Genomic DNA, 12,163 nt, shown 5'->3' on the forward strand with positions numbered 1-12,163 from the left:
AGAAAGCCATGTTAAAGGGAAATATTTTCAACTAAAATTTCCAAATACTGTGGTTAACCTTTATCAGTGGCCACATGCCAAAATAGATCACCTTCTATCTAAGTTCGCTTCTTTGTATTAAATGAAAATGTCAATAACCATTTCCTGGTTTGAAATGTGAAGTAATACTGTCAGGAAGTTGACGATGGCAACCAAAATAACCAGAACCTCAGTCTGTGACCCTACGCACATGACCTCTAAGATGAGTCTTGTGTTAAGACCAAAGGTCAGAATTTATATTACATTTTTTATTTGTAAGAAAGTATCTTGCTGGATATAAAGCTTTTTTACTATTTTTTAAAAAAAACCTAATTTATAAAGCAAAAAACAGTGATAAAAGTACACATATAATAATAATACTTACCTGTGTTGATTGTATTACTGTAAGATCATTAATATAGCAAAATCCTGCCCCCATAGCAGAACGAAGTCCTGCAGTTCCAAAAGTCATTCGGTAGCAAAGCCTATCTCGCAGCTCCTTGTTCATCCCATTCCTTAACAAATTTTCAATTTGCTCTTTTGTTTTCGGGTTCTATTAAAAAAAAGATGCATTAAAACTTAATCAGAATCACAAGTAGAGTCCTAATAGGAAGCTCTTCTGAGGAGCCAATAAGTTTTATTCATATGTTACAAGGTTCTGCATTCACTATAAATTCCACAATGCTACTTAATAATATTAGTATATAGGGAAGCCTGGCATGCTGCAGTCCATGGGGTCTCAAAGAGTTGGACATGACTGAGCAACTGAGCAACAACAACAGTAATAAAAAAACACCTGCCATTTACTGAGTCCCCAGAGTGGCCACACCCTATTAAGGGTGGTTTATATATCTCTAATCATATTTTAAAAATACTATATTTAAGAAATTTTTAACAAACTGACAACCTTAAGAGCTATGGACCCAAAATAAAACTTAGTCAAAAATGACATCAATTATTACTATGTTCAGTTTTAAAAGAAATGTGGGAGCCATTAAATAAATGTTATCACAACATGCCTATTAAATAGTTCCTAAACATCTATAATTCAAAATGATCAGATAAGCCTTGTGTGTGTGAGTGTGTGTGTGTGCGTGTGTGTGTTCTCAGTCATGTCCGACTCTTTGACACCACAAAGACTATACCCTGCCAGGCTCCTCTGTCCATGGGGTTTTCCAGGCAAGAATACCGGAGTGGGTTGCCATTTATTCCTCCAGGGGATCTTCCCCACCCAGAGACTGAACCTGTGTCTCTTGCATTTCCTGAATTGGCAGGTGGATTCTTTATCACTGCACCAACTGGGAAGTCGCAGATAAGCCTTGCTGCTGCTGCTAAGTTGCTTCAGTCGTGTCCAACTCTGTGCAACCCCATAGACGGCAGCCCACCAGGCTCCCCTGTCCCTGGGATTCTCCAGGCAAGAACACTGGAGTGGGGTGCCATTGCCTTCTCTGCACAGATAAGCCTTACTGCTCTTTAAAATCACAGAAAACTGTTCAATATCTATAGCAAAAACTGACCATAAAAAGGTCTTAAGTTTAAATGTGGACTTGATTAAGAATGAGAATAAAAATTCAGTTCAAACTTGGCTTGTGAAGCAAGACTTGCCAACATCTTCATTTTAGGATTCCTATTTCATTAGCACATACTTCAAGTTATTTTCATAAAGCTAAGGATGCCTATAACTGAAAATAGTGCTTCACAAGTGAGTAGCAAGTTTTGAATTGAAATGCAATTATAAATAAGAATAAAACTTAAATGGAATTTTCCAGTATTTTATTTTTAGAAGAGTCAAAAATAAAAAAATAAGGTAAACCATAACTTCTCTCTTCCATTACCATACATAATATGGATTTAGTCCCTACTAACTTTTTGCTGCTGCTGCTGCTGCTAAGTCGATTCAGTCGTGTCTGACTCTGTGTGACCCCATAGACGGCAGCCCACTAGGCTCCCCCGTCCCTGGGATTCTCCAGGCAAGAACACTGGAGTGGGTTGCCATTTCCTTCTCCCAATGCATGAAAGTGAAAAGTGAAAGTGAATTTGCTCAGTCGTGTCCGACTCTTAGCGACCCCATGGACTGCAGCCTACCAGGTTCCTCCATCCATGGGATTTTCCAGGCAAGAGTACTGGAGTGGGGTGCCGTTGCCTTTTCCAACTAACTTCTTAGACTGTCTATATCTACAGTCTATACAATGATAATGAATATTCAGAATGATAAGCCAAGACATATGGAAGATACTAAATATTAGAGTATATTTGCACTTACAGAGAAATAAAATCATGTTAATATATAATTTAAACAAAAATGTATTCTAGTAATAGTGAAAATTAAAGTTATTGGGATACATGCCAAAAACTAATGAGAAGACATGGAAATTTTGATTAACTGAAATTATAATATGATTAAAAATGTATGTCTATATACATATACGTATATATATAGAGAGAGAGAGTGTGAGCATGCCTTGACTTAAGGAGTCTCTATTTCATAAATGGCACAAACTAACAAATACAGAGTTACTATTAAAATATGAATAGCTGTGCTCACTTTGGCAGCACATATACTAAAATTGGAACGATACAGAGAAGATTAGCATGGCCCCTGCGCAAGGATGACACGCAAATTCGTGAAGCGTTCCATATTTTTAAGACAGCCTTCAGAATGGGAGAGAATAATAGCAAATGAAGCAACTGACAAACAACTAATCTCAAAAATATACAAGCAACTCCTACAGCTCAACTCCAGAAAAATAAATGACCCAATCAAAAAATGGGCCAAAGAACTAAATAGACATTTCTCCAAAGAAGACATACAGATGGCTAACAAACACATGAAAAGATGCTCAACATTACTCATTATCAGAGAAATGCAAATCAAAACCACTATGAGGTCCCATTTCACGCCAGTCAGAATGGCTGCGATCCAAAAGTCTACAAGCAATAAATGCTGGAGAGGGTGTGGAGAAAAGGGAACCCTCTTACACTGTTGGTGGGAATGCAAACTAGTACAGCCACTATGGAGAACAGTTGGGGCTGGTGCACTGGGACGACCCAGAGGGAGGGTATGGGGAGGGAGGAGGGAGGAGGGTTCAGGATGGGGAACACAGGTATACCTGTGGCGGATTCATTTCAATATATGGCAAAACTAATACAATATTGTAAAGTTTAAAAATAAAATAAAATTAAAAAAAAAAAAAAAGAACTGCCTTATGATCCAGCAATCCCACTGCTGGGCATACACACTGAGAAAACCAGAAGGGAAAGAGACACGTGTACCCCAATGTTCATCGAAGCACTGTTTATAATAGCCAGGACATGGAAGCAACCTAGATGTCCATCAGCAGATGAATGGATAAGAAAGCTGAGGTACATATACACAATGGAGTATTACTCAGCCATTAAAAAGAATACATTTGAATCAGTTCTAATGAGGTGGATGAAACTGGAGCTCATTATACAGAGTGAAGTAAGCCAGAAAGAAAAACACCAATACAGTATACTAACGCATATATATGGAGTTTAGAAAGATGGTAACAATAACCCTGCGTACGAGACAGCAAAAGAGACACTGATGTATAGAACAGTCTTATGGACTCTGTGGGAGAGGGAGAGGGTGGGAAGATTTGGGAGAATGGCATTGAAACATGTATAATATCATGTATGAAACGAGTTGCCAGTCCAGGTTCCATGCACGATACTGGATGCTTGGGGCTAGTGCACTGGGATGACCCAGAGGGATGGTATGGGGAGGGAGGAGGGTGGAGGGTTCAGGATGGGGAACACATGTATACCTGTGGCGGATTCATTTTGATATTTGGCAAAACTAACACAATTTTGTAAAGTTTAAAAATAAAATAAAATTTAAAAAAATAAAAAAATAAAATAAAATATGAATAGCTATGAAGAGAAAAATCTAAACAATAAAATTATCTGGGCTACTACATATTATTCCAATGTCTGTATTATACCACCAAATTTGATACAGAGGTCAAAGAGATTTGAAGAGGATTAACATTTAAAAATAGGCATAAGAAATAAAAAAATGAAAAGACTGAAAAACTCCAGTACTATACAGGATACAAGGCAGTATCATACAGTTAGTTACACTGAAATTAGGATAGTCTTTTTAGAGAGAATTTTGCAGCAATTATCAATATCAAACTGCATATGCCTTTTGGCCCATAGATTTCTCTGTCCACAGTAATATGTTCAAATGAACAAGATTCATTCGTACAAGAATATTCACTGCAATATCTTACTGCTAGTAGTATTATTACCATCATATTGATGAAAAGATTAAGATTTAGAGAAGGAGACTCGTAACACTGAGCTAATTTTGCCAGTCTAGACAGGATCTGAATCCAGGTTGATCCGGTTCTAAAGCCTGTTCAGTTCAATTGAGTTGCTCAGTCGTGTCTGACTCTGTGACCCCATGGACTGCAGGACGCCAGGCCTCCCTGTCCATCACCAACTCCCGGAGCCTACTCAAACTCGTATCCATTGAGTCAGTGATGTCATCCAACCATCTCATCCTCTGTCATCCCCTTTTCCTCCCGCCTTCAATCTTTCTCAGCATGAGGGTCTTTTCTGAGTTGGTTCTTTGCATCAGGTGGCCAAATATTGGCGTTTCAGCTTCAGCATCAGTCCTTCCAATGAATATTCAGGACTGATTCCCTTTAGGATGGACTGGATCTCCTTGCAGTCCAAGGGACTCTCAAGAGTCTTCTCCAACACCACAGTTCAAAAGCATCAATTCTTTAGTGCTCAGCTTTCTTTATAGTCCAACTCTCACATCCATACATGACCACTGGAAAAAACATAGCTTTGACTAGACAGACTTTTGTCAGTAAAGTAATGTTTCTGCTTTTTAATATGCTGTCTAGGTTGGTCATAGCTTTTTTTCCAAGGAGCAAGTGTCTTTTAATTTCATGGCTGCAGTCACTATCTGCAGTGATTTTGGAGCCCCTCAAAATAAAGTCTGTCACTGTTTCCATTGTTTCCCCATCTATTTGCCATGAAGTGATGGGACCAGATGCCATGATCTTAGTTTTCTGAAAGAGTTTTAAGCCAACTTTTTCACTCTCCTCTTTCACTTTCATCAAGAGGCTCTTTAGTTCTTTGCTTTCTACCATTAGGGTGGTGTCATCTGCATATCTGAGGTTATTGATATTTCTCCCGGCAATCTTGATTCCAGCTTGTGCTTCATCCAGCCCAGCATTTCTCATGATATGCTCTGCATCCAGTCCCATCACTTCATGGCAAATAGATGGGGAAACAGTGGAAACAGTGTCAGACTTTATTTTTCTGGGCTCCAAAATCACTGCAGATGGTGACTGCACCCATGAAATTAAAAGATGCTTGCTCCTTGGAAGGAAAGTTATGACCAACCTAGACAGCATATTAAAAAGCAGAGACATTACTTTGCCAACAAAAGTCCGTCTAGTCAAGGCTATGGTTTTTCCAGTAGTCATGTATGGATGTGAGTGTTGGACTATAAAGAAAGTTGAACACCAAAGAATTGATGCTTTTGAACTGTGGTGTTGGAGAAGACTCTTGAGAGTCCCTTGGACTGCAAGGAGATCCAACCAGTCCATCCTAAAGGAGATCAATCCTGGGTGTTCACTGGAGGGATTGATGTTGAAGCTGAAACTCCAATACTTTGGCCACTTCATTCGGAGAGCTGACTCATTTGAAAAGACCCTGATGCTGGGAAAGATTGAGGGCAGGAGAAGGGGACGACAGAGGATGAGATGGTTGGATGGCATCACTGACACAATGGACATGGGTTTGGGTGGACACCGGGAGTTGGTGATGGACAGGGAGGCCTGGCGTGCTGTGGTTCATGGGGTCGCAAAGAGTCGGACATGACTGAGTGACTGAACTGAACTCTGCACAGAAGTTAAATAAGCAGGGTGACAATATACAGCCTTGATGTACTCCTTTTCCGATGTGGAACCAGTCTGTTGTTCCATGTCCAGTTCTAACTGTTGCTTCCTGACCTGCATACAGATTTCTCAAGAGGCAGGTCAGGTGGTATGGTATTGCCATCTCTTTCAGAATTTTCCACAGTTTATTGTGATCCACACAGTCAAAGGCTTTGGCATAGTCAATAAAAGAGATGTTTTTCTGGAACTCTCTTGCTTTTTCGATGATCCAGCAGATGTTGGCAATTTGATCTCTGGTTCCTCTGCCTTTTCTAAATCCAGCTTGAACATCTGGAAGTTCACGGTTCACATATTGCTGAAGCCTGGCTTGGAGAATTTTGAGCATTACTTTTCTACCATGTGAGATGAGTGCAATTGTGTGGTAGTTTGAGTATACTTTGGCATTGCCTTTCTTTGGGATTGGAATGAAAACTTTTTCCAGTCCTGTGGCCACTGCTGAGTTTTCCAAATTTGCTGGCATATTGAGTGCAACACTTTCACAGCATCACCTTTTAGGATTTGAAATAGCTCAACTGGAATTCCATCACCTCCACTAGTTTTGTTCATAGTGATGCTTCCTAAAGCCCACTTGATTTCGCATTCCAGGATGTCTGGCTCTAGGTGAGTGATCACACCATCGTGATTATCTTGGTCGTGAAGATCTTTTTTGTACAGTTCTCCTGTGTATTCTTGCCACTTCTTCTTAATATCTTCTGCTTCTGTTAGGTCCATACCATTTCTGAACTTTATCGAGCCCATCTTTGCATGAAATGTTCCCTTGGTATCTCTAATTTTCTTGAAGAGATCACTAGTCATTCCCATTCTTTTTCTCTATTTCTAAAGCCTGTACCATTTCACTATAAACAAAATAATTATGTAAGGCAGGTTAATAATACTTCTAACAATAATTAACTCCAGCTACAAAGCAAACAATATTCCTTTTTATTATAGCTATATAAATATAAAAACAATCACCAGACATTAATGCTATTAGGTTACTGAGTGCACTTCCTAATATTTAATTGCACAACTACTAGAATAAAGCCTAAAAGTATTTTCTGTTATATCTCACAATCAGTTCTAACCTAATTTTTGTTCTTAGGAAGCCTGTAATTTGAAGAAAGAATAGATATATTAACAATTCCAAATGAGGTACCATTTCACGCCAGTCAGAATGGCTGTGATCCAAAAGTCTACAAGCAATAAATGCTGGAGAGGGTGTGGAGAAAAGGGAACCCTCTTACTCTGTTGGTGGGGATGCAAACTAGTACAGCCACTATGGAGAACAGTGTGGAGATTCCTTAAAAAACTGGAAATAGAACTGCCTTATGACCCAGCAATCCCACTGCTGGGCATACATACTGAGGAAACCAGAAGGGAAAGAGACACGTGTACTCCAATGTTCATAGCAGCACTGTTTATAATAGCCAGGACATGGAAGCAACCTAGATGTCTATCAGCAAATGAATGGATAAGAAAACTGTGGTACATATACACAATGGATTATTACTCAGCAATTAAAAAGAATACATTTGAATCAGTTCTAATGAGGTGGATGAAACTGGAGTTCATTATACAGAGTGAAGTAAGCCAGAAAGAAAAACACCAATACAGTATACTAACGCATATATATGGATTTTAGAAAGATGGTAACAATAACCCTGTATGCGAGACAGCAAAAGAGACACAGATGTATAGAACAGTCTTTTGGACCCTGTGGGAGAGGGAGAGGGTGGGATGATTTGGGAGAATGGCATTGAAACATGTATAATATCATATAAGAAATGAATCGCCAGTCCAGGTTCGATGCAGTATACAGGATGCTTGGGGCTGGTATACTGGGATGACCCAGAGGGATGGTATGGGGAGGGAGGTGGGAGGGGGGTTCAGGATTGGGAACACGTGTACACCCGTGGCGGATTCATGTTGATGTATGGCAAAACCAATACAATATTGTAAAGTAATTAGCTTCCAATTAAAATGAATAAATTAAAAAAATATTGTTAAGCATCTAAATAGGAGACAATATATAAAATTGATTTTTTAGTAACTCAAATATATCTAAAATTACAAAACTGTAAATAACACTTTTAAATGTTTCTGATGGAGATGACTGTCTATACAGTAAACATCAGTTTTATATTAACTACAGAGAAAAAAAAATTATTTTTTATTTCTAGACAAGTTAAAATAGGAAACTGCAATCTGAAAATCTCAAGGGTGAATATAACTGACATTTACTTCTGAGGGTCAGCCAGCTTGGAGATCCAAGTGTAGAGTCCTGATGCAGAACGTGTTTTCCAAACCAGATGCTTCCTGACTGAGTCCAAAATACATTCTTGTTAAAGCAATAATTTTTTTCCCTTTAATCTTGGTTTAATTCTAAATTTAGTTTCTCCATCTTTAAAAAATTATGGAAATAAATGTAAACTAAATTGGTTTAGGAAAAAACTTGAATGACTACACGTCATAAAAAATGATATTTACTTAATAACAACTGACAATAAAATCTGAATAATAATCACTAAATGAATATAAAAATCATATGCAGTAAATAAAGATGCTAAGTACTCCAAAAGTAGAAAATAAATTAAAAAAATACATTGTTACCATTTAAGTATAATATTGATTATGCCAAGATTAGTGTGAAATATAAAACAGTTTATTTCAAAGCTTAATATTACATAAACAGTCTTTTTTTTAACTCTTGGGTTGTTTTTTTTAATCACAAAGCACATACACTTAATTGAAGTTGACTATTCAGTGACATAGTAATATATATCTCTATAAAGGTTTAAATAAAAATATTTCTCATATAAGGTAATCAAAATAAAACATTTCAAATAGTCACTGTTTTATTTTCTGATACATCTCACCTTTTTTGACAAATGAAGAACCCAACTGTTGGTCAACTAGTTCAGGAGGTCACTGCAGGGTAATGAAGAGACCACAGACCTTATGATTCTAGGAAGAGTGGTTCTGATCTTGAGTCTGCAATTGGTTAGCTAGACAATCTGGAACAAATCATTTGACCTCCTCCTAGACCTTATATTCTCAGTAGAGTGTTATAGCTTTTTAGATTATCTTTTCAAGTTCTACAGTAAGAGATCATGTGAGGGACTATATTAAATCTCCAGTCAGTAGCATCTATTACTAGTACTTTGAACAGATAATTTTACTCTAGTATCCTCTCTTGTAAGAAATAGGAATGATGTTCTGCTCTTCTTCCTGGGCGCACAGATAGAATATATCTTCCAGCCTCCCTTAGAGTTACATGAGATCATGTGACAGAGTTTTGGTCAATAGATCTGAGTAAAAGAGATGTGTGTCAATCCAGGCCATTAAACACTCCCTTACCACCAGCCACCTCTGCCCCCTCCCCATCCTCTCTTTCCTCATGAACCCACAGAAGAGAGAGGGCTCCAAGGACTTACAGGAGTATGTAGCATCAAGATGGAACAGGTGGTTCACAGAGCAAAATTCCCCTCTACCTCCTACCTCACAAATATGCCAACAAATTTTGGAGTATTTGCTACTACAGCTAACCTGCCCTAGTTTAGTATTCACAGAGGAATATCACATACCACTCAAAACTTTTTTTTGGTGGTAGACTGAAAGAAATTACTTCACTCTGTATCTTCAGGGCTTATGCAGTATCCTGGCTGAGCTTACTCTTTCCATATTGTTGTCAGTTTCTTTAACAGATTAAAACTTAGAAGCCTTGAGTTCTTTACTCAGTCTCTTCTATCAAATAAACTATGAGCCCTTGGACAGGTCTCTCTCTGAACACTTCTCTCTGAAGCTCATCAGTACAATTTAGGGGTTGAAATTTAATCTGAAAAGGGGTTGGAATTTAATCTGAAAAGACCTCATTCTGGTATATAGCTTCTCTATATGCATTAAAAAAAAAAAAAAAAAAAGACGAAAGAAAAGATCCTTTCAAACTCTAACATTTTGATTGTAGATTCACTCTGGAATCTAGTCAACAGTTTAACTTCTTCATTGCTCTCTATTTAATTATTTCTCCAATGAAGTTCATACTTGGAAATATTTTTGTCCAACAAAATACATCAGTTTATTTACAAAATTTAAATCAAGGACAATTGCCAATTGCTAAAAATTAAACATATCTTAAGTACTACCATGTGCTTAGTTGCTCAGTCGTGTCTGACTCTTTGCGACCACATGGATTATAGCCCCACAGGCTCTTCTCTCCATGGGGATTCTCCAGGCAAGAATACTGGAGTGGGAATGTCATGCCCTCCTCAAGTACTACCATATACACTCCTAATTTCAATCAAAAACAAACAAGAACTTAGTATTTCAAATGGATGATAAGCAGACACATATATAAGTTTCCCAAGGTGTTTTACAAGGTTGACAGTTAAGTCAGGAATCTGAGGATCCCAGAATGGTAATAGCACCCAATTGCTAGATGTCTCCCAATATTTCTCCCTCCTTTAATCATACAGTTGGGTACTTACACAGCAGCCTGGCTAAGGGCTATTCAGTCTACCTTACAGATAAGTGTGACCATGTGACTAAACTCTGACCAATGACATGAAAGTGGGAATGATATGTTCCATTTTCAGGTCTTTCCCTGAAAAGGACTAAGTGTACACTCTCCTAAATCTTATTCTTCTTCCCATAGGTTGAAGCCATTTTGGATCAGTAGTGGCAGTCACATTTTGAGGATGGCACAGGTCCCCTCCACCAGCCCTGGTCAGTCACTGACCTCTGAAGGGTATGAGAGAAATTATCTTCTCTCTGCTTTGAGCCATTACATTGCATAGTCTTTGCTACACAGCTTTGACTGTACCCTAATACAGTAGGTGATGGTTGTGTCCTGATGTGAAATAAGGTTGAGCCTTCTTGACTCCCAATAAAATAGTTTTTCAATACACTGAATTCATCCCCTATCATTTCTCCTTCTACCTATCTAAGCATTCTTCTTGCCATTAATACATTAAATCAACATTCATCAAAGTCTGTATTTTGCAAACATTATGGGGAAAATAACTATGCTTATATTTTTGCTACAATCCCAAGTGCAATGTCACTCAAAGTATTAAAATAAAGGTTAACAGATGATAGTAGAAATTTCCTTAAAAAGAGTAATCACTTACATAATGGTGGCATGTGCTCAGTTGCTAGGCTGAGTCCAACTTTTTGCCACCCCATGGACTGTAGCCTGCCAGGCTCCTCTGTCCATGGGATTTCCCAGGCAGGAATACTGGAGTGGGTTGCCATTTCTTTCTCCAGGGGAATCTCCCCATCCTAGAGATGAACACAGGTCTCCTACATTGGCAGGTGGATTCTTTACCACCAGGGAAGCCCAACTACATAATGGTGGTACCTTCATAGTTGATAGCAGTGACCATATTTTCAACAACCTTGTATATCCCACAGTAGCTAACTTGTACCTTGTACACAGAAGATGTGTTGACTCAGAATCATAGTGACAAAATAGCCATGTTCTTTCAGGGAACATAAATATTAGAGAAAGAGAATATTAGAACAGGTTTAAGTAACCATGCAATCAAATAGAATTCCCAATTGAAATGAATTTTCTAATTAAGTGGATATATTTTTTAAGATAAAGGCCTTTGGAAAAATAATTTCATGTTATCTTTGAGGTTAATTAAATCACAAATATATACTACTTGTGATCAATCAAAATATTACTTTAATTATTAATGTATTTTCACTATCAAGAACAGAATCTGGTACCCAGTAGACACTCAAATGTTTGTTGAATTAATTAAAAATATCTCCTTTTTAAGTACACACTATATGCTGCTGCTGCTGCTCAGTCGCTTCAGTCGTGTCCGACTCTGTGTGACCCCATAGACGGCAGCCCACCAGGCTCCCCTGTCCCTGGGATTCTCCAGGCAAGAACACTGGAGTGGGCTGCCATTTCCTTCTCCACACTATATGCTAGGCACAGCAAATGCTATAGGGAACAAGAAGATAGTGCTTTTGTAAAGCTCAAGATCTACTGAAGCATAACGATAAGTAAAAGGGCAATTACCACATCAAATATAAAAAGTACTAAAATAGGAGTAAGTAACAGGGTTCTATAGGAGCACATAAGATAAGCCTCTAACCCAGAATGGATTGAAAGGTAGAGAGCAGAGCCAGGGAAAGCTAACTGGAAGAAGTAATATCTGAACTGAAATATGAGTAGAAATTGGAGAGAAAAGGGTGAAGATCAAGTTGAGGGT

General features: G+C 38.1%; 1 protein-coding gene and 1 non-coding gene across 2 annotated transcripts in view; one reads left to right on the forward strand and one right to left on the reverse strand.

The window, feature by feature from the left end:
* Positions 1 to 12,163, reverse strand: part of PGM2L1 (phosphoglucomutase 2 like 1) — a 62,252-nt gene that overhangs the window by 29,260 nt on the left and 20,829 nt on the right. Inside the window, exon 2 of the mRNA XM_019975252.2 lies at positions 404 to 571. Coding sequence (XP_019830811.2) covers positions 404 to 571 — 168 coding nt within the window. The remainder of the gene's footprint in view (positions 1 to 403; positions 572 to 12,163) is intronic.
* Positions 2,556 to 2,662, forward strand: LOC139176180 (U6 spliceosomal RNA). The gene has a single exon (XR_011560636.1). It is a non-coding gene; the product is annotated as a U6 spliceosomal RNA (small nuclear RNA).

The sequence above is a fragment of the Bos indicus genome, chromosome 15 (genome assembly GCF_029378745.1).
Source record: "Bos indicus isolate NIAB-ARS_2022 breed Sahiwal x Tharparkar chromosome 15, NIAB-ARS_B.indTharparkar_mat_pri_1.0, whole genome shotgun sequence".
Lineage (NCBI taxonomy): Eukaryota > Metazoa > Chordata > Mammalia > Artiodactyla > Bovidae > Bos > Bos indicus.